At 36.9% G+C, this 25142-nt stretch overlaps 1 protein-coding gene across 2 annotated transcripts in view; it reads left to right on the top strand.

Annotated features, from left to right (window-relative positions):
* The window catches only part of LOC150079431 (uncharacterized), a 67536-nt gene extending 42394 nt beyond the window's left edge, over positions 1 to 25142 (top strand). The window contains exons 4-6 of one of the 2 annotated variants that reach the window (XM_090383549.1): positions 8054 to 8155; positions 17722 to 17773; positions 24988 to 25142. In XM_090383549.1, coding sequence (XP_090239675.1) covers positions 8054 to 8155; positions 17722 to 17773; positions 24988 to 25138 — 305 coding nt within the window. In that variant the 3' untranslated portion in view covers positions 25139 to 25142. The remainder of the gene's footprint in view (positions 1 to 8053; positions 8156 to 17721; positions 17774 to 24987) is intronic. The other variant, XM_090383550.1, reaches the window with a different exon arrangement.

Raw genomic sequence — 25142 nt, 5'->3', positions numbered from 1 at the left:
TGCTACTAAATGACGATAAGTGATTGCGAGTTCCACTTTTATTTCAGAAGCTGACAAAATATTTTGAGCAGTGGCAAGCAGGTTGGTAATAATTGAGTGCTTTGGAGGAATAGAGTAGGGAATTGGTGAATTTTCTTCTTTGAGCCGGTGGGAAGTAAGAAGTAACTGGCAGGAGTAACCTATCTAATAATTTTAGCGGGCAAAAGTTTTTTGGACTGAGCTGGGTTTTGCCGCTTTGAGTGAGATCTATCTGTAGATGTTCTACTCACTGGAAAAAGCATTATTTTTAGAACTTTTGAAAGTTGCGAGCAATGACTGAAGACTCCAGCATAAATTGTGGTACACCTTCAGCTTGTTAGTGGGCGGAAGCGAGATCGTGTTTCTAATAACTGTTGCTTTTAATATAATGTGGGAACTGAAGAAACTATCATACGTAATGGAGTGTGGTAGACTTAGATGAGCTAGATTCTGGTTGCATTTGTAAGAGAAGAACCCTGTAAAGTAGTCTAGCCAATCTGAAGTGGATTATAGATTTTCCTTTTGCAGATTCTTAGATTTTTCTGTAGATATAAATTAAAGAAATTCGTTATTATTAGTGAGTTTAGGCGATCAAAATGAGCCATAGCTTTTCGAGCTTTAAAGAACATTGTAGCAAAACTGGCCATTTAGTATTATTATTATTATTTAGTTGGATGACTAAAGAAATAGAAGAACTAATGGTACAAAGAGATAAATATTTCAGGCAGTATAGAAATTGTCCATCAAAGAAAGAACATTATCACAATTATAAAACACTCAGAAATAAAGTGACAGGTATGATAAAAAAGCAAAAAAACACTTATTACAATCATCTTTTCATGGATAAGCAGATAACATAAAAGGATAAATGGAGCATTATAAATAACATGTTAAGTACAAGGAAGAAAAAACAAGGGGAAATCAAATTAAAACACTATTAGAACAGATAGATGGTACAGACAAACAATATGAGGCTGCAAATAGGTTTGCCAAAGCTGTATTAGATCTCAACAGATATAATTTACATTATTGCCAAGCTTCCTTTACTAAACAAGATAGGCTTCCTCAGATAATGAACTCTTGTGTAGTTTTAGCTCCACATTATACTGAGATTCTTAAAATTATAGAACAATTAAAGAACAAGAAATCTTACGGACTGGACTGTATTACAGTAACCGAGGTAAAGAGAAACAAAGAACAGTTCTCTGTTCTCTTGGTAGAGCTAATAGCACGGATGTTAGAGTCGGGAAGCTATCCTACAAATTTACTCTCATTTAAGATAATTCCTATATATAAAAAGGGACCACCTGATGACTTTTGCAATTACAGACCAATAACAATACAGTCAGTTTTAAATAAGATAATAGAAAATTATATATTTTCCCATATAAGCAAATATTTACATCAATATGGACTGTTAAACAACTCTCTATTCTCATATCAGAAGGGCAAGAGCACACAGACATTATTAGAGAACTTAGTAGACTCTCTAAACTTACATTTAAACAACAATAACTTCATATTGATTTTATTTATAGATTTGACCAAAGCATATGACCTAATTGATATCCCAATATTGCAACAGAAATTACTGAAATATGGTATAAGGGGAAGACTCAATCAACTCCTAGCAAATTATTTAACCAAGATAAAAATAACAGTAGAAGTAGAAAATACAAAGGGAAAATCTTATAATGTAAAGGGAGGAGTACCTCAGGGCACTCATGTTGGGCCAATCATGTTCAACAGCTATATAAATTACATATTCGAAGTAATTAAGAACTTTATAAAAATTTATTCAGATGATATAATCTTATATACAATAAGAAAGAACCTAACAAAAATGGCGAATGATTTACAACAGGATGCAATACTTTTACAAACTTGGTTGCACGATAATAAATTAGCACTCAGCTTTGAAAAAACAAAATTTTTGGTAATAAGACCTCCTCATCAAACCTTGGACATTCAACCCTCTATCAAATTGCACAAACATGATTGCCTACATGATTAGAATTTCAAGAATTGCAAATGTCTAACTGTGAAAGAAGTTTCAAATCATTGTTACCTTGGGTTATGGATTGACTACAGTCTAAGTTGGGTAATGCATATAACAAACTTGTACAAAAAAATGAGATTTTATGTGTACGTTTTTTACTACATTAAGAATAAGTTAAATCTTAGAACAAAAGTTACCTTATTTTATGCATTAATGGACTAACTCAATTATTTAGTAAATATATGGGCACGGGCAAATAAAACAGAAATAAGGGCAATAAACAACTTAATGAATAGGATTCTGAAACTTTTAATGGGGACAAACTCTTGGAATGACCTGAACAAGAGAAGGCAATTTTTGTTGAAACATAAAATACTGTATCCAGTTCAAAAACTGAAGTTAAATCTATTCTTAAAAATCTTAACACTATTTTTGAAGAGTCGAATCTGCAAAGAAATGTCTCACAAAATTTAAGGAACCCAAAAGCAATTACTTTGCTTAACCCATTGCTGCAAAGAGATGATCCTGAAAAACGAATGGCATTTGCTCTAACGATTTTGGCCAGAATGGAAGTGGACGATGCCTGGCCATGGAACATTCTTTGGGGATTTCTCGATGGGACTGTCAAAACTCAAAACTGCTGAATATGGGCTTCAGAAGCACTGCATGCTATTCAGCAAACCCCATTGCACTCGCTAAAAATCACCATCTGGTGTGGTGGGACTTCAGATTTCATCCTAGGGCCATACTTTTTTGAGGAATTGCACTCAGCAGGAGCAGCCACCTGTTTTGTTACAGCACAAAGATATCATCACATGCTAAGCAGTTTCATTATTCCTTAACTGCAGCAAAGAGGATGCCTGGATGAGACAATTTTAATGCAAGATGGGGCTCCTCCTCATATCGCGCGACCAGTACAGCAGCTTCTCTGGCATCACTTTACTGCACAAAGAGTCATTAGTTGTTTGTTTCCCACTGCATGGCCACCACGTTCGCCTCACTTGACACCATGTGATTTTTGGCTGTGGGGTCACCCCAAGGCCAATGTCTATCGAGGAAGTGTCCTTAACCTGGTTGTCTTAAAGGACAACATAATGCAGCGTGTGCAGAACATTACTCCAGGGATGTTGCATTCTGCAGTTGAGCACACTGTGCATCGAATGCAATTTCTGGTCCAAAACAATGGTAATCACATCGAAAACCAATGCCACCATCAGCAACATCATCAACCATTGGGAGTAAACTGTGAGCGAGTTTGGAGCTGTGAAACCATTACTTCTGGCAGTTTAGTTCAGTTTCTTTCTGTTGTTTTGCAAAGAGCACAAATAAAAATTTGTAATTTCATTAAGGTTTATCTTAATTATTTATTTGTTGGTACTTTGTCGTTTCCCCAGGGGCTCACATCTGGTGAGTATGGGCTTGGCACACCCAGGGTCCTGAGCTGGATATCATCATTCATCTCTTTCTTGGTGATTCCTTTCTACTTCTGACTCTTGTTTTCTCTCTCTCTCAGGGTAATTCAGAAAATTTTTTTGGCTGGTGCAGCATAAGCCTCAGGCTTCCTTGCACCATATGGCTAATAATAATAATAATGTCTTTCCTCTCATACAGTGCCATATTATCCCCTATCGGCAGATTTTGGAACTATTATTTTTGGCTAAGGTAAAGAAAGCCAACGCGGGAAACTTCGGGAAACTTTTACCAGTCAAAAGTGTTTCCCGGTTGCATCTTCTCCCTACATTCTCGGTAAACAGATGGTGCGTGTAGTGGCAGCAGAAGTTGATAACGATAACTGAGGCAGTCTGAAGGGTGTACCCGTAAGTAAATTTCAGCCGCGAAGACATTAATTAGTTTTTTGTTATTATTAAAAGCAGATTATATTGATTAAAAAATAATCAATATATCGTTATCAACTTGTTCTGCCATTACCGATAACATACATCATCTGTTTACCGAGAATGCAGGGAGAAGCTGCGGTACTGGGAAACACATTTGACTGCTAAAAGTTTTCCGTGGTTCTCGTGTTGGTTTTTGTTACTTTCGCCATTTTTTTTTTTTTCCACCGGATCCTTCTCCCCATGCCTTGAATGGTTTACTTACTAATTTTAGTGGCATTCTGCTTATTACTTAGAGCTACAGAGACCTCCGAATAGGGATACTTTAATTATGGCCACCCTGTATATCTCTCTATCTATCTATCTATATATAGATGTATAAATTTAAAACTTTAACTAAATATTCAAGAAGATAGAAAAAAAAATAGAATAGAAGGAAATTAGTACAGCAAACAATAGTGGCTACAAATGCATTATCCACCATATGTTGCTTATAATAAATAAAAATAAAAATAAATGAAACAAATGCCAGTAAGTATGGCAAACCAGTAGAGCAAAAAATAAAATAAACCCACATGTAATATAACAAAAAAGGAGGAGGAATCAAGATAAATGGGGTATTGCAGAAGGAATGCTTCTAAAATAATTTAGAAAAAGTCAATTAATAGAACATCAAATAATGTAGATTTTAGAATAAGCCAATTAGTAGTTGAAATTTAGCACCCCCTACTTGAGAGCACCAGGTCCAAATTATGTGAAATATCACTAAAAATGCAGGAGAAAACCAACTGCAACACTTGACCAGCAAAATGAAAATAACAAATAAAAGAGACTGACCATTATGCCCCATCTCAACAGAGGACCACCATAATATATATACAGGGTGATTCACTACCAGTGCGACAAACTTGCAGGAGGTGTAGGGGGCACAAAGATGAATCGGAATCACATAGCATTGCAGGGTCCGAAATGCCTTCGTCATGCGGTAGAGGACGTTGAACGGGAGGTCGCGTGAACAGCGAACCCGCTGGAAGTCAGCATTTGTGAACCGGTTCCCGAGGCAGTAGGATGGACGAGTATTCAAACGTTGAACTGGCCGACATGCACCTCGCGTATGGAGCTGCGGATTGTAACGGGCATGCCACTATGCGCTTGTACCAGGAACGTTTCCTGCACAGACATGCTCCTCATCATATGATTTTTGCACGTGTGCACAGAAGGTTATGTGAGACTGGTTGTTTCACGAGAAGTACCATGAATCGACAAGGACGCCAGACAACGAGGAGAATGTCCTACATCTTGCAGAAGGCAATCCAAGTACGAGTACTCGAGCGATAGGCCAACGATTGAGTATTTCCCAATCCACTGTATGGAGGATACCGTCAACAAACCAAATGAGTTCATACCATCTGCAACGCGTTCAATCATTGGAGCCTGCGGATTATCCACTCAGGAGGACTTTTGCTACTTGGTTTCTTCAACAGAAACGGTTCGCAAATGCTGACTTCCAGCAGGATCACTGTTCACGCGACCTCCCGTTCAACGTCCTCTACCGCATGATGAAGGCATTTTGGACCCTGCAATGCTATGTGATTCCGATTCGTCTTTGTGCCCCCTACACCTCCTGCAAGTTTGTCACACTGGTAGTGAATCACCCTGTATATATACACTCCACCTAAAAGTGTGGAGTTACAGTGTATTATAACAGTTTTGTTATTTTTTTTTTGAAATTAACATTAGCATTAGTTGAGGCATATGATGGAAGAAAGCAAGCTTATAAAGCATAAGCCAAATGAAAAAAAAAAAAAAAAAACCCTTCCCATTTCACCCATCCGGTTACTCCAAATGTTTGCCTAGTTCAGCCTTAAATTTATTTAAGTTATCAACTTCCACAACAACAGATGGAAGTCTTTTCCAGGATTCAATGACCCGCTGGCTAACGGCAAACTTCCGCACATCTATTCTACAACTCTCTTTCCTCAGTTTGAATCTATGCCCCCTCAGGTTCTTAATCTGAGCAAGTAGAAGTATCCCATCAGCACTGAGCCTGCTCAAACCATTCAGGGTCTTGTACACCTCAATCAGATCACCTCACAGGTGCCTAGTTTCTAGATGCTGCAACTTGCTGTATTTCAGCCTCTCTTGGTGAGAGAATCCCTTTGTTCCTCTCACCAATCTTGATGCCCTTCTCTGTACTCGTTCTAGCAACTCTACATGCTATCTAAAATGAGGCGTCCAGACTTGTTTGCAGTACTCGAGGTGTGGCCTAACCATTGCCATATACAAGGGGATAATCACATCTTTACTCCTGCTAGAAAAATTCCTAAATATCATCAACAAAACTCCATGACCTGCACTGCCCAGAGAACTTCATTTCTGACTTCACAATTACCCACAGGTATTGTTCGTTTTCCACCTACCTGAGTGTAGTTCCACACAGTTGGCACATTTCTTTTGGCTGTTGTTTGTTATTTAGGAGCATTAGCAACTAAGGCCATATTGCTCCGGGGATATGCGGTGGTCATTCCCAGACCTTTCCGCATCCTCCATATTTGGTGGTTATGGACTCGAACCCTGGTCTAATCAAGAAGCGTGTGCTATGCACTGCTGCTCCTGCCCACCTGGCTACGGAGGTGCCATTTCTCTTGGGTTACTGCTACCCATATGCAGTACTTTGCATTTGTCAATATTAAACTTCAGTTGCCACGTCTCAGCCCATCTTAACTAACTTTTCTGGATCCTGTTGCAGTAGCATACTATCTTTACTATCATCAACAACCCTGCCAAACTTTGTATCATCTGCAAACTTGGACATTAAGCCTGATGGCATTAGCATTAGTTGAAGCATATGATGCAAGAAAGCAAGCTTATACAGCATCAGCCAAAAAAAAAAAAAAAAAAACCTTCCCATTTCACCCATCCGGTCACTCCAAATGTTTGTCTAGTTCAGCCTTAAATTTATTTAAGCTATCAACTTCCACAACAACAGATGGAAGTCTGTTCCAGCAGTCAACTACCCATTGGCTAAAGGCAAACTTCCGCACATCTATTCTACAACAGTCTTTCCTAAATTTGAATCTATGCCCCCCTCAGGTTCTTAGGCTGAGCAAGCGAAAATATCCCGTCAGCATTGAGCCTGCTCAAACCATTCAAGGCTTTATACACCTGAATCAGATCACCTTGGAGGTGCCTAGTCTCCAGATGCTGTAACTTGCAGAACTTAAGCCTTTCTTCATAAGCGCACCCCTTCGTTCCTCTCACCAATCTTGTTGCCCTTCTCTGTACGTGTTCTAGCAACTCTACATCCTTCCTAAAATGAAGCCTCCAGACATGTATACAGTACTCAAGATGTGTCCTGACCATTGCCTTATACAAAGGCATAATCGCCTCCTTGTCTCTGCTAGTAATATTCCTATATATCATTGACAAAACTTCATGACCTGCTCTGGCAGCCCGTCTGCACTGATCAGAGAACTTCATATCTGACTGCACAAATATCCCCAGGGCTTTTTCATTCTCCTCCTCCCTTAGTGTAGCACCACAGAGTTGGTATGTTTCTCTTGTGTTACTGCTACCCATATGCAGTACTTTGCATTTGTCAATGTTAAACTTCAGCTGCCACTTCTCAGCCCATCTACCTAACTTTTATAGATCCTGTTGCAGTAGCATACTGTCTATGTGCACCCTGCTGTGTTGCATTTTTTCCTAGACAGAAATGGGATCTTTCAAGACAATAATGTGCCATATAATCAGGTCCACACTGTGCACAAGTGTGGCACAGGTGTGGGCCAAATTCGCTTGATACCAATCCAATTAAAACATCTGTAGGATGTTTTGGAATGGGAAGTGAGGCATATGGACATGTGGCCATCATCTGTTCCAACACTATGGAAAGCCTTGTAAGTGGCATGCTGCAGGTCTCTATGGATATTTTCAGACATCTAGTGGAGTCAGTGTCTAGGCGAATGAATAGCAGCTGTCATTTGTGTAAATGGTGGACTAACACAGTATTAGGTAAGTGATCACTCAATGATTATATATATGTATCTGTTTATTATATATGTATATATATATATATATATATATATATAATAAAGAGAGAGAGAGATTACTTTTAATTTACTCTTTTCTTCTCTTCTTACACTTAACATATTGTGGGTAAATGATAAAGTCTCTTTATTTTAACTGAACCAACTTATAGCATATGAACAAGAAAACTCAGTAGCTAGAGATACATCTAGATTAACTGCTACAAAGGATGATGGAGTAGTTGAAGATATCAGTATGGGATCATTAATGAAAGGTAAAAATTAAACATTTATATTTTTGTTATTGTTTGAGCATCTTTATGCCTAGACAAGTTAGAGAATTATCAAGGACTCCATCAAATTACAAATTTGATAGGGCCCTCAACAACTATTAGCCACCCAGCATCTGCTGTATTATTTATATTATCTTTTTAGATTATTTTTGTACCTCACCTCTTGCTTTTCTGCTACTCAATTGGCCATGCAGTGTACCATGAATAATCAGTAATGTATCAGAATTACATTTGTAAAAATGCATTTTTACATAAGTAGATAATGCATCATTGAATAAACAGTGGATAATGGAAGAAGAAGAAGAAGAATCTCCCTGTGTAAGTTATGGTAAATAGATAGCTTATTGGGTAAAAAAATGAATGCTTCAGTTTGATGTTTCCTTATTTAACATTATTTGATGACACCAATTAAATTGTGTTCAGACTTTTTCTTGGTACAAGTGGCTCATCCTGCAGAAAATACTTGTGTTTTAGCTTTTGTTTCAATATCCACCTTCCATGTGGCTACCAAAAAACTATTGTGCTGCTCTGATTATCAGTCTTTTTTTTTTGAACATTTTAAAGCCAAATTTTCTTAATTTTTTTTAAATAAAATTAAGTGTGGTCATATCGCCACACTTAATTTTTTTTAAAAAATTAAGTGTGAAGATTATTGTAATAGTGCTATTCTTCAAAATCATTGTGTTGCCAGTTGGAGTTATGCTTTTGAATTAAAGAAGATTTTTAGGGCTTATTTTCGAAACATGGTTGTAATGGGTACGGATTATATGGCTTTCCTTTTGAAATTTAGGTTTTTAATCACTCAAATTTTATGGATAACTGTAGAATATTCTAATTAAATTCAACAGCAAAGCTTCTTTATGTAAGTAACTCACCTCTGATAATTGCTGAGCTCCTTTTTTATTGTGAGAGGCCTAAAATAAAAATGAAGATAAAAATATTGAAAAAAAAAAAAAAAAAATCAGAGGAACTGTTACATAGCTATTACCATCTTACCATATTGCATAGCTATTACCATTTTTGGACGGATGTGGAGCTGCTGGAGCAGGTTCAGGGAGGGACAGCAAGATTAGTGACTGGGAAAAAGGGTTGCTCTTACGAAGAAAGGCTTAAGATTTGCAAATTACAGTTTCTGGTGACTAGGCACTTGCAAGGTGATCTGATTGAGGTGCATAAAGCCTTGAATGGTTTGAGCAAGCTCAATGCTGATGAGATTCTGCCTCTTGCCCAGATTGATTGCCTGAGGGGACATAAGTTCAGATTGAGGAGTAATGGTTGCAGAGTGGATGTGTGGAGGTTTGCCTTTAGCCAGGGTGTGGTTGATTGCTGAAACTAGCTTCCATCTGTTGTTGTGGAGGTTGACAGCTTGAATAAGTTCAAGGCAGAACTAGACAAACATTTGGAGTGAGTGGTTGGGTGAAATGGGAAGGTTTTTTTTTTTTCTGATCCTGTATAGCAGCAATTTTCAACCAGTGAGCCGCAGAGTTTGGGGAAAGGTAGAAAAGCAAGAAAAAAATTGGAGAATAAATAAAATCATCGAGGTAAATTTTAGAAGTGCTGTAAATTTTTCATGAAAGGCTGATAATAATGAAAACAATAATAGTTTAATAAAAAAAAAAAAGTTATTATAGTAAAATTCCGAGAACTTCCGTCCCTGTTGTTCCAGATCCAAAAATAACTCTGCAATGTACTTTTACCACCCAACCTTTGATGGGGTGGTAAAGACGTCCTTGATGTTGTCCACCATTGTCAGTCTTCAGTCAGCTGTTGTTCGCATTGGGTGTGTTATTCCGTGTGAGTTTGCACTAATGCATTTTTGTTTATTTCTATTTTGTTTTAATTATTTTGTTATTTTTGAATTTAGTTGATTTTTATTTTTTTAGGACTTATTAGACATGGACAGATTTCTAATTAAAAAATCGCAAGTTAGATGATGACAATGAATCAAGTGTAGCTGGCACTAGTTCTGGTTGTATAACACTTAGTGCAGTTAGTATTAGTTCTAAAACTGTCGTACGCCAGTATAATGAAGACTATTTTGTCTTTCGGATTCTTTTCATCTGGAGAAGAGCAGCCATATCCTAAGTGTGTTGCTTGTGGTGAGAAACTGGCAAACCAAGTTATGGTTCCAAGTAAGCTGAAAAGACACCTTCACAAAAAGCACTCACATTTATGTGAGAAACCAATTGAATATTTTAAAAGGCTTATCAAACTCACCAGGCTGAACAATGTACCAAAATCACAACTATTTCTGACAAAGCTCAAGAAGCAAACTATGCCATTGCTGAAATCATGGCAAAAAAGATGAAGCCACATACAATTACTGAGTCAATAATTGTACCAGCATGCTGTAAAATTGTAAATATTATGTTTGCCGAGGAATATGAAAAAGAGATTTTGAAAATCCCTATATCTGATAACACTATTAGTTGGTGTATACAAGACATGTCTCAAGATGTTGAGTCACAAGTGATAGCTAACATTAAAGAAGCTGATTTTTTTGCCATCCAGTTGGACTAATCAGCTGACATCACTGGAAAAGTTCAACTGCTAGCATTCAGCAGGTTTGTTTGTAATGGAGACATCGTTGAACAATTTTTATTTTGCAAACCACTTCCAGAAACAAAAAAAGGCCAAGACATCCTTGATGTTGTCCACAGTTATTTTAGTTCTCATGATTTGTCATGGAAATTATGCATCAGATCTGCACCAATGGTGCTCCCTCTATGTCGGGAAGCCTGAAAGGATTCGTCGCACTGGCCAAGCAAAAGAACCCTGGCATTGTTTTTACACACTGTTTCCTGCACAGAGAGGTCCTCATTTCAAAATCAGTAGTACCCGAGCTCCAAAAAGTACTGGATGGGATGATCAAAATGGTTAACTACATCAAGAGTAGACCATTAAAATCGAGGTTGTTTTCAGCACTGTGTTCTGCCATGGAAGCTGCTCACACACAACTCCTACTGCACATGGAAGTGAGGTGGCTATCTCGAGGGTGGGTACTTTCAAGGTTCTATGAACTGAGGGAAGAGCTTATAATTTTTTTTTACATCTGAAGAGTCTAAGCTGACTGACCTGCATAGTGATGAGACCTGGTGCAATAAAGTTGCTTTCCTAGCTGACATTTCCCAAGACTTGAACACTCTTAACAAGAGTATGCAGGGAAAGAATGAAAATATTCTTACTTATACTGACAAAATTAACTGTTTTAAGGAAAAATTAACATTGTGGGGAGCCAGAATCAAAAAAAGAGAACAAAGTTGAAATGTTTGAGCTGACAAAAAGTTGCAGACCGGACAAAAATCTTGTCATTTAATTCTACAAAGTTTGTCACTACCGAGTAAAAACAATGAAAAGTATTTTCTGTCACTTTATGTATCTTCTTTGGACTAGGTAAGAGATCCATTTGTGTTAAGTGCATTGGAATCAGCAGAATTAACTGTTGCAGAAGAAGGTGAGCTGATGGAAATAAGAAACGACAGAGGACTGAAACTAAAGCACTCATCAACAGATTTGTCCTCATTCTGGTTGTCTCTCCAACAGGAGTATCCCCACCCTTATCACAAAGAAGGCAATTGAAGCACTCTTTCCTTTCTCTACATCGTATCTGTGTGAGGCTGGCTTTTCTGCTATAAATATGGTGAAGAGCAAGAACAGGTCATGGCTTCAAACATTGGAGGAGGACTTGAGGGTATGCTTATCAACCATCTGACCTCGGACAAGAGACATCATGAAACATCACCAAGCACAGGTTTCCCACTGATATTTTTATATAAATGATATTTTTTTTATAAATAGCATCTTTTTCAATGATATCTTATTTCAATAATAGGAATAATAACATATGAACAGAAATTTTAAAAATAAATCTTTTGAAATCCAGATCAATATTATTTTAAAAAATAACACAATGATTAGAATTTTAGCTATTGAACTTAATACGGAATTTTTTAATGATAAAATCCCTCCATAAAAAAACTATGGTGTGCCTTGACAATTTTAGCACCTTGCTCAGTGTGTGCCGTGAGTTGAAAATCGCTGCTGTATAAGCTTGTTTTCTTGCATCATATGCCTCTACTAATGCTAATCTCTGAATTGCATTTCAGTTAGGAAGTCAGTCTTGAACAGTTCACTAAAAATGGAAAGAAATTAAAGTAAAAAAGAAATCACAAAATAATTAAACACATTTCTCTTTTAGTTCTATTTCTTTCAATTTTTTAGTGCACTGTCCTTAGTTTTTAATATTGACTTCCTATCTAAAATGCATATCAGAGTAGATAATGCCTATTTAATAGTTTCCCTGCTTTTTTTTTTTGTTCATTTTAACCCTTTCACAATGAGAAAGTAGCTCAGCAGTTATCAGAGGTGCCATTTATATTAAAGAAGGTTTGTTGTTTATTTTAAGAACATTAGACTGTAGAATATATATGATAGTCTAGTCTGGGAAGTAGCAATTGAGGTTTAATATTGATAAATGCAAGGTACTACATATGGGCAACAGTAATCCCAGAATAACATACCAGTTGGATGATACCACACTCAGTGTGGGGGAGATTGAAATGGGGTAATTGTATAGTATGACATGAAGTTCTCTGAGCAGTGCAGATAGGTTGCTAGGACAGTTCTGAGGTTCTATCAGTGATATTCAGGAATTTTTTCAGCAGGGACAAGGAGACAATTATCCCATTATATAAGACAATGGCTAGGCTGCATCTTGAGCACAGCATATACAGGTTTGGAAGCCCCATTTTAAGACAAATATGGTCTGTTGCAATGGGCATAAGAGAAGAGAAACAAGATTAATCATGGACACCAAATGGCATTCCAAGAAAGGCACTACCAAGAAAGACTTCAGTTTTGAAAATTGCAACACTTGGAAACTAGGCACCTGTGAGGAGATTCAATTGAAGTTATTAAGTGTTTAAATGGATTGAGTAAACTGGGTGCTCTGATGGCATCCTTACTCTTTCTCTAACAGCCACACATGAGGAGACATAAACTGAATTGATAGATGAATTGAACTAACTTAAATTTAAAAAGGATGGATGCAGGATCGATGTGTGAAAATTTTCTTTCAGCCAGAAAGTCATTGACTGTGTGAACAAACTTCCATCTGGTGTTGTGGAAATAGGTAATTTAAATAAAGTTAAGGAAAAATTGCACAAATTATTAGAGGGGATGGTTAGATAAGGAGGTAGGGTTTTTTTTTTTTTTTTTTGACATGCTGCATAAGTTTCTTCCTTGCATTATATGTCATTACAAATACTATGCAATTTTTAGACAAAAAGGGTACAGTGAACTGATTATGAACGGTACAGTTGCAAGGTTTTGCCCATTAGCTCTAACAAGCCTTCCATTGCACGAAGCCCTCATAGCTATCACATTAGTCACAACTGCTGTTTCTTCCATACCTTGTGTAAGAACTGGATTTGTATGCTATGATCTAATTAGTCAATTTGGATAGTGATTACAGGTAGACTAGCATTATCATTAGTAGAGGCATACGATGCAAGAAAGCAAGCTTATGCAGCATCAGCCAAAAAAAACAAAAAAACCCGCTTCACCCCTCCGTTAAACTCACAGGTCTATAATTACTTGTGTCGGCCTTTGATCCTCCTTTGTGAATTGGGGTCATATTTGCACATCTCCAATTTGTGGGTACCTCCCCTGAGTCCAAGGAAGCTCTCATAATTATGGCTAAGGGTTTGCTTACTTCTTTTGCTGCCTCCTTTAATATAACTGGATAGATCCCATCCACCCCAGGTGCCTTTCTTGTGTTTATCTTCAACAATTTCTCCTTCACTTTATTCTCAGATATTAAAAGATTCCCAAGCTTACTGCCAGAGTTGAATACACCTCTGGCATTCCCCTCGCTGAATAACTCCTCATGTGTGAATGTCGATGCAAAATATTCATTTGTTTGTTAGCCTGTGTAGGATCATCAACAGTTGACCCATTGATATCAAGTGTACAATCTGATTCATCCCCTTCCTTCTAGAGTTTACATAAGTAAAGAACTCTTTGCTGTTTTTCTTTGCATCTCTTGCCAAAGATTTCTCGTAATCTGCCTTTGCCTGCCTAACCTCCTTTGTAACTTGGTTACAGATCAACTTATATCTGTGATAGGCTTCTGTATCACGTGTTAATTTATATGTATCCCATACATTTTTCTTCTCTGTCATATGTCTCATTAGTTCATCTGACATCCATTTAGGCCTAAACCTTGAACAATATTTCTTAGTTGGTATGTAAAGCCTAGTAGCTTCCAAGATAAGTTCTTTGAATGCTTCCCATTTTGAATTTGCTGTTGGTAACATCTTCAGTTGGTCCCACTGTATAGAATTTAAATACTGTCTCAGACCATCGTAGTTGCCTTTACGAAAGCAATAACCCTTCCCTTTACTCCTGATGGTAGTTACCTCTTTGAGTAAATCCCACTTCAGCACACTGTGATCACTGCCACCTAGTGGTTCCTTTATCTGCAGATTCTTAATGCATGAAGAATCACTACTGATAATCAAATCAAGACTATTACTCCCTCTAGTTGCCTCCCGAACATGCTGATGTAGAAAACAATCATCCAATAAATCCACAAAAGCCTTGCTAGTGTGTGAGTGACCAATCCACAAATTCCAGTCAATATCTGGAAAATTAAAAAATCATCCATTATAAGACTCTGATTTACTGGTTCACTCTATTTCCCTGTACAGTTTCTTATTATACTCATCAGAGTCGTTAGGCCTATAGCACACTCCTACTCTCAATTTTGATCTCCCAATGCTTATGTCACACAAAACTGACTTGACACTGCACTGTCCAGCGATGTCGACTGGCTTCACTTCCTTGGATTTTATGTGTTTCTTAACTGATAGCATAACCCCTCCTCCCTTCCTATCCTGTCTATCCTTTCTGTACACATTGTACTCCCCAAATTCCAGTTCTGCATTCCTTATATCTGGGTGACACCACGTCTCTGATATCCCAACAATATCCACCTTTGATGCTTTGAGCAATACCTCAAATTCATCAAATTTATTTACCAAACTCCTAGCATTGGTGTACACGCAAGTATACATGCACCTGTTTCTATTCTTAGCTACCCTAACACAACCCATGTGTTTACTTGTACCGCAAGACTCCCAGCAGTCTCTGAAATATCCTGCATCTTGTTTTTCAGGCTTCTGCTCATTCCAATAGAAGCAGTGCAAGAATCACTTTCACCTCTGCCAGTAGCTACTGTTAATCTTTTAGTCTTTGTATCCCCCCAAGCTAGCAGTTTTCTGACCCACCTAACACTGCCTCGATAGCATCAGCAAATATTCTTGCACCCTTTCTATTTAAGTGTATCCCATCCCTGTAGAAGCAGTCTCTCCTGTTAACAAGTATAGTCCAGGCTGAAAAAATTCTACCCCTTGAGTCTTGCACAGTCTTTCTAGGGCCGAATTGATCGACAAGGCTCTCATCATATACTCCCTCCTATCGTGTCTGGGCAGAATTGCAGACACTTTCAAATTCAACCCTAATTTACGGCTTTTTTTCAACAGTGACCTGTACTTGTTAAATAATTCTGCCGGTCTCCTACTCTTAATATTATTAGTATCACATGCTATACTGGTCAAGAAACCAACAATTTATAGCAGTGGGGCCTAATGGCTTTTGTTGCCTTGGTGTCTAATCTAAACAACCCAACTCAAAGAAAAATTTCTGTAAAATATTATTTGTATGATCAATGAAACTTAATGATTCATGCTTGCAAAACTTAGTAACGATCAAAGTATATCACAAAAATTATGTACCTTAAATTACATGTACAAATAAATTGAGTTTGTAAACATTTGAAAATTAATAAAAACATTTTAAAACTTAAGTTTATGTAGTTAATTGTGTGATTATAAAGAGAGTATAAAAATTAGCTTGGATAAAAATTAATTCTATACGTAAAGATTAATTGGACTTTTATCACTAAAAATGAAGATTATAATCTTCATTTTTAGTGCTATTTGAAGATTATATATTTGAAGGTTATCTTCATAACCTTCATTTTTAGTGTGAAAAGCTGAAAATTATACTGTGTTAAATTTTTGAAGTAACAGAATAAACATTAGATGTAAAATATTGCAAGAATATTTGTAATCCAATAACTATATTGCTTGACAAAATTAACCGAACACAGAAAATTTGGTGTAACTCGTGCAGCTTATGATGAAGCAGGACAAAATTTGGTATGGTGGTGTACCACAGAATAATGATGAAATGAGGGGACAGCAAGAGACTTCAGACAAGTATAAGAGACAGTGGTGAATCATGCTTGATATAAGGGTGTCTATAAGATTCTGTGGCAACAAATTCCATTCTTCCACCAGCACAGACCTTAGCTCATCATGTGACCGAGAAATTGGCTGTCAATGTGAGACCAAATGGCATCCCAAACGTGTTTGATTGAATTTAAGTCTGGTGATCATGCTGGCTATGGCAGTCGTTGGATATCTTCAGTTTCAAGATATTCCTCCACCACTTGAGCTCAATGGGTGGTATTGGCATACATGAAAAGAAAATTGAGGCCAATTGCAACCTAAAAAGTTGCACATAAGGTTTGAGGATCTGTTCTCAGTACGTCTGCCCAGTTATGGTACCCCTATCAAAAACACAGTGAGGGGTGTGGCTATTGATCATTATTCCGCCCCACACAAGATCACCATCTCCATCGTACGTGTCCCTTTCTCTGATATTGTAGGGATGGTACTGCATTCCTCATCTCAAGATGAAATAACATCTAGAATCTGTTTGTGGGCTAAAACGGGACTTGTCAGAGAGTAGAACTGTACCCCATTTGTCAAGGCTGCAAGTCACATGTTAGTGACACCAGTTCAATGAGCTCTGTGGTGGTTTGGTGTTAATGGGATACAACCTACAGGCTTTCTTGTGTAGAGTCCACTTGAATTGAGCCCTCTTACACAGTCTGGTTGGAAATGTTTTCACCTGTGGCCGCAGTAACTTCAAAAGACAGTTGATGGCAGGACTTTGTAGGGTTCTGTCTTGCTGTTAGAGCCAGATAGTAGTCTGTTCTGGTAGACATAGCCCTTGGGCGACCTTGGCCAGCTCTACTTGTAATAGTTCTTATTTCTTGAAACTGCTTCCACAGTGCTGAGATAACACTCATGACACATTAAGCCAACGTGCCACCTCAGTTTGTGACTTCCCAGCTTCAAGTCATCCAACAGCCTGCCATCTCAAAGAATTATATAAACTATGATGACTTGCCATCCTGAATACTGGAGATATGGCTATCCCACTGAGCAAGCCAAAAAATGGGAATGAAGTGATGTGGTTGCAACCCGTGTTTTTATAGGCATGAATAATTTGCATAATATGCAGCTCTGTAAGATGGTAAATTGATTTTATATTGGATACTTGAAATGTGCATGCCAGGATGCCTGGTATATCAACTATTCGCAATAAAATATGAAAAACATTTTGTTCTGTTAATTTTGTTGAGCAGCGTATAATCTATATGGAATATATAATAAAACTGTAGTTTTACATTTTAGAGATTGGACAAGAGGCAAAAATGTTTTATATGTCATGGAGTGGAGCCTTCTGGTAAGTATTATAATGAACATTTTGATTTTTAAAACTACAAAGAGTATTTCCAAATTATTGGGGCAGATTTTATAATGAAACTAGGAAATAAAAGATGCTTTAACCTGGTTAAAATGGCAGTGTACGTAATAAATATAATGTGAGTGTTTTGTTCTGGAGAGGGCCGCCTCTGTAGCCAGGTGGGCAGGAGCAGCAGTGCGTAGCACACGCTTCTTGATTAAACCGGGGTTCGAGCCCGTGACCACCAAATACGGAGGATGCGGAAAGGTCAGGGAATGACCACCGCATATCCCCGGAGCAATACGGCCTTAGTTGCTATTGCTCCTAAAAACCAAATAACATTGTTCTGGAGTTTACTTTTCACAGTTTCTATCTATGGCAGTACACTTCATTGTTTTTTTTTTTTTTTTTCTTTCATTTGCAGTTCCTTACTTACATAAATGATTCCATACAATAAGAATCTGATTGTAGAATTATGCTTACAGAATCATTTATGTAAGGACTCTTGTACTTTGCATGCCTCAGGCAAACTCTCTATATTGATTGTGTTTGCTGCAGCTTGTATGTAAAGACTGACTTGATACCTGAATTACATTTCAAAAATAGATGCTGTCTTCAGAAGTATTTTTAAACTCACTTGACAATGAATTTAAGAAAGAAAACTCAAATGATTTACATAACAGTGGTGATAGTATCGAGTAAGAAAACACAAAGGTCACAAAATGAAACCACTAACAATAAATGGAGGTGTGTGGTCATTGATAAAATAATTATGAAAAGATATAAGTAAAAACCACACTATGTTGCATTGAGTAGACATGGGGTATTTAATCTAAAGATATATCATATTAACTGTAACCATATATTTCAGAACTATAATGAGCTAAAGAAAACACTCAGAATAACTAACATTATGATTTGTTTTAAAAATATTACTATGCTTTTTATTTATCATAAGTCTGTAGTTCTTATATGAAAGTTATGGACTCTTGAATAATAAAATATAATAGGTAATGCTGTTTGGTGTTATTAAATTTATATGGGCTTAGGGGACTATCTTCTCCTCTGTTATGGTTTTTTTTTTTTTTTTTTTTTGCAGTAGGATTTAAGTCCTTTTAATACAGTAATCTTAATGCTCACACCAGAACAAACTTTGACTTCACAATGATTACCCCGATATTGCATAGCTTTCAAACACATTATTAATTTAAAGTAGTGCAATACCGAGGCAATTCATTGTCAAGACAAGGTTTATTCGGTTTCACACATCAATGACTTTTGCATTTTTTGTATCTCGCAGAATTTAAGGCACTTAGTTACTAAGCACTTTAAATCCTGTCAGATGCAAAAAGATTTATAAATAATTAGTTATTAATTAAATTATAAAATAAAATAATTGGCAAAGGTAAAGAAAGCCTGCATGAGAAGCACGCAAAAGTTTGATGAAATTTACCGGCAAAAGTACTTTGCCGTAACGGCATTTGTATTGTTGCTCGCTCTGTACACAGATGGTGGGTGTTATCGATCAGGAGTAGAAATTGAATCCCATGGGAGATTGAAACCCTCCCGAAGTGGAGGGGGTAACCTGACCTTTTTTCTTTAGAATCACTGGTGGATAAATTGTTTTTTAAGAAAAAAAAAAAAAAAAAGGCAAAGGAAGCCCACATGAGAAGCACAGCAAGCTTCGAAAAAGTTTAGTGGTGAAACTACGTTATGAACATTTTTTACGACAAGTGATTCAATTAGTGATTCTAAAGAAAAAAGGTCAGGTTAACCCCCCACCTCCCCCCCACTTCGGGAGGGTTTCAAGCTCCCGTGAGATTCAACTTCTACTCCAGACCGATAACACCCACCATCTGTTTACCAAGCGAGTAACAATACAAATGCCGTTACAGCAAAGTACTTTTACCGGTAAATTTCATCGAACTTTTGCATGCTTCTCGTGCAGGCTTTCTTTACCTTAGCCAAATAATTTTATTGTCTATGTGAATCTAGGTACCCAAGGAAACCCATAGTAAGTATGGGTTTCCTTGATATTGCACTATGTACATTAAATAAAATTTACAGTGCCCGTTTCCTCACTGATGGCACTGTAAACAGACACTGTAAAATGCTTTGCGGTCCAGCTCAAAAATCCAAAAAATGACTAATCAAATTTGATTCAAAAATTATTTATTGTTGGGTTTCATTAGCTAATATATAAAACTGCATGGTTAAGCATTTTATAAACTCTTTAGATATTTTAAATGTTGATTATTTATATGATTTTAGCGTGAGATATTTCTTGAAACTTTTTAAATTGTGGTTTTGATATGGCCAATTTTAATGTACAGATGTGAAACACGAACCCTGAAGAAAGATGTAATAAAAAGAATAGAAATATTTGAGAAGAATGATGAAACTCAAATGGACAGACAAAATATCCAATAAAACAGCCCTTCAAATGAGTGGCACAAAAAGAGAACTATTAAACAAAATCTGCAGACTAAAAATATAGGCTACTGCGGCCACATCATAAGAGGTTCAAAATATGCAATATCTATAAATTGACCTTAGAAGGGAAAATTCCCAGCAAAAGACCCAGAGGAAGGAAAATAAGAAATTGGATGGATGATATAAAAGACTGGATGGGACTCTCCATGGATGAAATCATTCATAGGAGTAGAGAAAGAGACTACTGGTGTTTGATGGCCTCCAAGATGGAAATGGCACACGAAGAAGACACTTTCAGAATCTTGCAGTCCTCATTTTCAGGAGTGTTTCACAATACCAAACTGTTTCTTTTCTCCCTCCTTAATACTTCTATCGCTACATACTGCACAGCATGATGGGAATTCTTATTTGAATTCCCATCTTAATCACAAAATGAGGATGAACATTCAATTTGTCTTCTGCATCTGAACTCGGCAGCCTTTTTCTAGAAAGAATGTTCTTATTTTGGATATCTCCTACTAGCTGAACAAGCAACTTATTTTGTGCTTGTGGTGAAGGTTTTTTGAGATGGATGTGACACCTTCATCAAGATGATGAAGAATCTTCTGTTTGCAGTTGAGATATCTAAAAAACCAGAAAGCCAACTTCCTCCACCATTTCATTGATTTTCAACTGAATGAATAACTATCAGAGTAATGGTCAGCTCTGCTACATCTGAAAGTCACTATCTGTGAACACATATTTATTGTGTTCACAGATAGTGACTCTGATAATAGTTTTTCACATTTCCCACAACAGTGATTCTAAGGTGTTAGTTTATGAAATTCTTTTGCTAGTTGAATATTACAATAAAATCGTTCAGTGAATAACTGAAGTCCACTACCCTCAATACTGTGAAGCAATTTTTGGATCAGATGAAGCATGATCCATGTGGTGAAAATCAAACCTGGTGTTATGAAGTCAGAAGCAGGCTTTACAAAATGTGGCATAACAGCTGACATGCAACCTGTTCTAGCCTGCTAAAATAAATATCCAAAGCCCACCTTGTTGGCTTTTGAGGATTATAACATTTGAATGAAATTCTACCCTTGAAACTAGCAGTAGTTTCGACTAATGCAATAATTCTTCCTAGAACAAAATATTCATTTAGATAACTGAATATATTTTTTATTTGAGATCCCCTACTTAGAATTCTTTTTGTTTTCTGTTTTGTTTGTGGGCAAAGTGTAACATCCAAAGTGTCTACAGAAATCTCTTCCTGCAAAATTCATTCTTGAAAAACAGAATTCTGACTGTCCATTTTTCAGAACCTATTCCTTTATATCAGTTTTTTTCATTTATTCCCATGTAAACACTGAAAATGCCTTCAGTTTATTCAAATTCTGAATCAGAAATTGATAATTTTTTTTTAAATTTATCATTTTATTCATCATAAGGTCTGTTATGAGACATTGATTGCTGTACTACACTTCTAAAAACACAAATAGTAATAAAGGCATGTGATGCAAGAAAGCAAGTGTATGAGCTTATGTAGCATCAGCCAAAAAAAAAAAATTCACACAACCATTCCCTCTAAATATTTGTCCAGTTCCTCCTTGAATTTATTTAAGCTATCAACTTCCACAATGACAGATGGAAGTTTGTTCCAGCAATTAACAATCCGCTGGCTAAAGGCAAATTTCCGCACATCTATTCTACAACTCTTTCCTTGATTTGAATTTATGCCCCATTAAGTTCATAATCTGAGCAAGTGGAAGAATCCCATCAGAATTCAGCATTGAGGTGTATAAGCCCATTCAAGGCCTTATACACCTCAATCAGATCACCTCGCAGGTGCCTAGTCTCCAGCTGCTGCAATTTGCAGACCTTAAAGCCTCTCTCGGTAAGAGGATCCCTTCATTTCCCTCACCAATCTTGTTGCCCTTCTCTGTACACGTTCAAGCAAATCCACATCCTTCCTAAAATGAGGCCTCCAGACCTGTAGGCACTACTCAACGTGTGGCCTGACCATTGCCTTATACAAAGGGACAATCACCTCCTTTTCTCTGCTAGCAAAATTCCTGTATATCGACAAAACTCCCATGACTTGCTCTTGCAGCATGCATTGCCCAGAAAACTTCATATTTGACTGCACAATTACTTCCAGGTCTTTTTCAATTTCTACTACCCTAAGTTTAATACCACACAGTTGGTAGTTCCTCTGTGATTACTTCTGCCCATATGCCATACTTTGCATTTGTCAATGTTAAATTTCAGTTGCCACTTCAGCCCATCTGCCCAAATTTTCTAGATCCTGTTGCAGGAGCACACTGCCATTACTGTCATTAACAACCCTGCCAAACTTTGTATCATCTGCAAACTTCGACACTAAGCCTGATATAACTTCATCAATATCATTGATAAATATACAACAGTGGGCCCAACACTGAACCCTGTGGGACTCCACTAATAACATCTGTCCACAAAGAGCAGCATCCATTGATTACCACCCATTGTCTTCTCCCAATCAACCACCCTTTTATCCGTTGTAGCAACTTACCCTTAATACCATTCTGCTCCAATTTGTACAGTAGTCTTCCACGCACAACAGTGTCAAAAGCTTTCCTGAAATCCAAGTATATGATATAAAAATTATTTTTTGCCTCCAGTTCCTTTGTAACCACATCATAGTAACCAATCAAATTTGTCAGACAAGACTTTCCTTTAACAAACCCATGCTGTGCCTGATTTATTGCTGCAGTCATGTCTAGATGATCCTACAATGCATCTTTAACCAGTGACTCCATTATTTTACCCGGAACAGAAGTTAAACTAACTGGCCTGTAATTATTTGTCTCCCTTCGATCCCCCTTTGTGAATTGTGGATACATTTGCACATCTCCAGTCTGTGGGGACTTCCCCTGAGTCCACGGACGCTCTCATAATTATGGCTAAGGGTTTGCTCAGTTCCTTTGTCACCTATAATATAACTGGATAGATTCCATCCACCCCAGGTGCCTTTATGTTTAACTTCAACAATTTCTCCTCCACTTTGCTGAGTTATTACAAAATCATTAAGCACCCTGCTACAATTTGATAAACTTCTGGCATTTTCCTTCCTTAATAACTCCTCATGTGTGAATGTAGATGCAAAATACTCATTCAGTTTGTTTGCTAACTGAGCAGGATAATCAACAGTTGAAACATCAATATCAAGTGGATCAATCTGATTCATCCTCTTCCTTTTAGTTTATATAAGTAAAGAAATGCTTGCTGTTTTTCTTAGCATCCTTTGCCAAAGATTTCTCATAACCTTTTAAGTGAATCTGTACTTGTTTTGGTGGAGTATCTTATACTCCACAAAAATGAAGAAAAATAACTGCTACCTGCTGTTAGCAATTGAATATAAACATTAGTCTAGTTTTTAACATTGTTTATATTTTAAGTATAATGAGCAGTACAATTATTATGCCAGCACAGCAAGAAAATAACTTATAATAATAGGCAATACTGACTGTTGTCAGTAACTGCAACATTCGATGGGAAGTGGAATTTTAGTCATGACTGCCATAACATCAGACTGCAAAAGTCAGCATACTTCTTCATTGAAGAAGCATTTTTTTTGTTGCTCAATGCTATGTATAGACTCATGCTTTTGTTTTAGATTCATTGTAATTTTAAAATTTTCTAGCACCATAAAACATCTGACATACTGTGAATATTTCTGGGTTGCCACCCATTTATAGTGCCTGCTTCCCTATCAAATGAGTCTCCAACCAAGGCTGAAAACTGCAGTAAAAGCACAAGCTGGTCCAGAGTTCTGATGAAGGCTAATGAGGCTGAGGTGTTAATAGAGTTCAAAGAATGGCTCCTTTCCTTTTCTTGAACCTACTTTAGCCTTTGACTTATATTCTCCTTTCATCATTCCATTATTCATGTGCTCTTCTACTATTTGGGACATTTGTAGAGTGAATTTGTTTTGTTTGCATTAACTACAAAAACCAGAGTTGAAAACCCAGGCCATATGGAATAGTATACTTTTACAATAAATGGCACATACTCCTTCACTGGAGCAGTACTTTTTATTTAAATTGAGTAGTATAATACTGAGGTAATTTGTGATGTAGTGCCTTCACGAGATTGATGCACTGAGTAGCAAACTTTGTTTACTCAGTGCTATGTACAGAACTGAGGTGATGCATTTAATTGTTTCCAGAAATATGGAATGATATACTTTTATTTTCCATATTCTTTTATGTTAAGCCATTTTGTCCCTGGATTTGAAGGGTAAAAAATGGTAACCCTGTTATATTAAGTACAATGGTATTCAATCTTTTTTTGTTGATATACCTCTTATAATTTCTTGAAGAATATCTAAATATATAAAGAAGAATATGCACATTTTTGAAAATGCCTTTTTATAACAAAGATGACAACTAATAATTTAACCCAAACATAGGATTAACATAACTTCAGTGTAGACATTAAAAACTTATAGGTAATTTTTAAATTAAGTTAATTTTTTATGCTAGCATATCTCCTGAAAGGGCCTCACATACCCCTTGGGGCATACATATTGCTGGTTGAATACCATTGGACTAATTTAGCCATGTGAAACTCTGTTGGAGTGCTTGATTCCTTAAATGAGGGCGAGGGCTTAATAAACTGGCCACTGTACACATTCCTGGTTTCCTTCACGTTTGAATTATTAGGTTGATTACCCTTGCAGATTTCCATTTTCATTTATGTAATTGTAGTTATGCAGTTTCTTTTATATAATATATATTCTTGTTCTTATTTAGTGATACTGAAAATCTAGAGATATATTGCCAAAAACGACTGGACAGTCTTATCAAGGAAGCACTAGCTGTTGAAGCAAACCTAAAGAGGCAGAAGGAAAGTTTATATCAACGACTTCAGATGCTTACAAAAACACTTCAGGGACTTGATTAATAAA

The sequence above is a fragment of the Mastigoproctus giganteus genome, chromosome 10 (assembly GCF_048544385.1).
Source record: "Mastigoproctus giganteus isolate SK-2022 chromosome 10, ASM4854438v1, whole genome shotgun sequence".
Classification (NCBI taxonomy): domain Eukaryota; kingdom Metazoa; phylum Arthropoda; class Arachnida; order Uropygi; family Thelyphonidae; genus Mastigoproctus; species Mastigoproctus giganteus.
The sequence above is the reverse complement of the archived record's forward strand: the minus strand, read 5'-3'. Positions and strand labels throughout refer to the sequence as shown.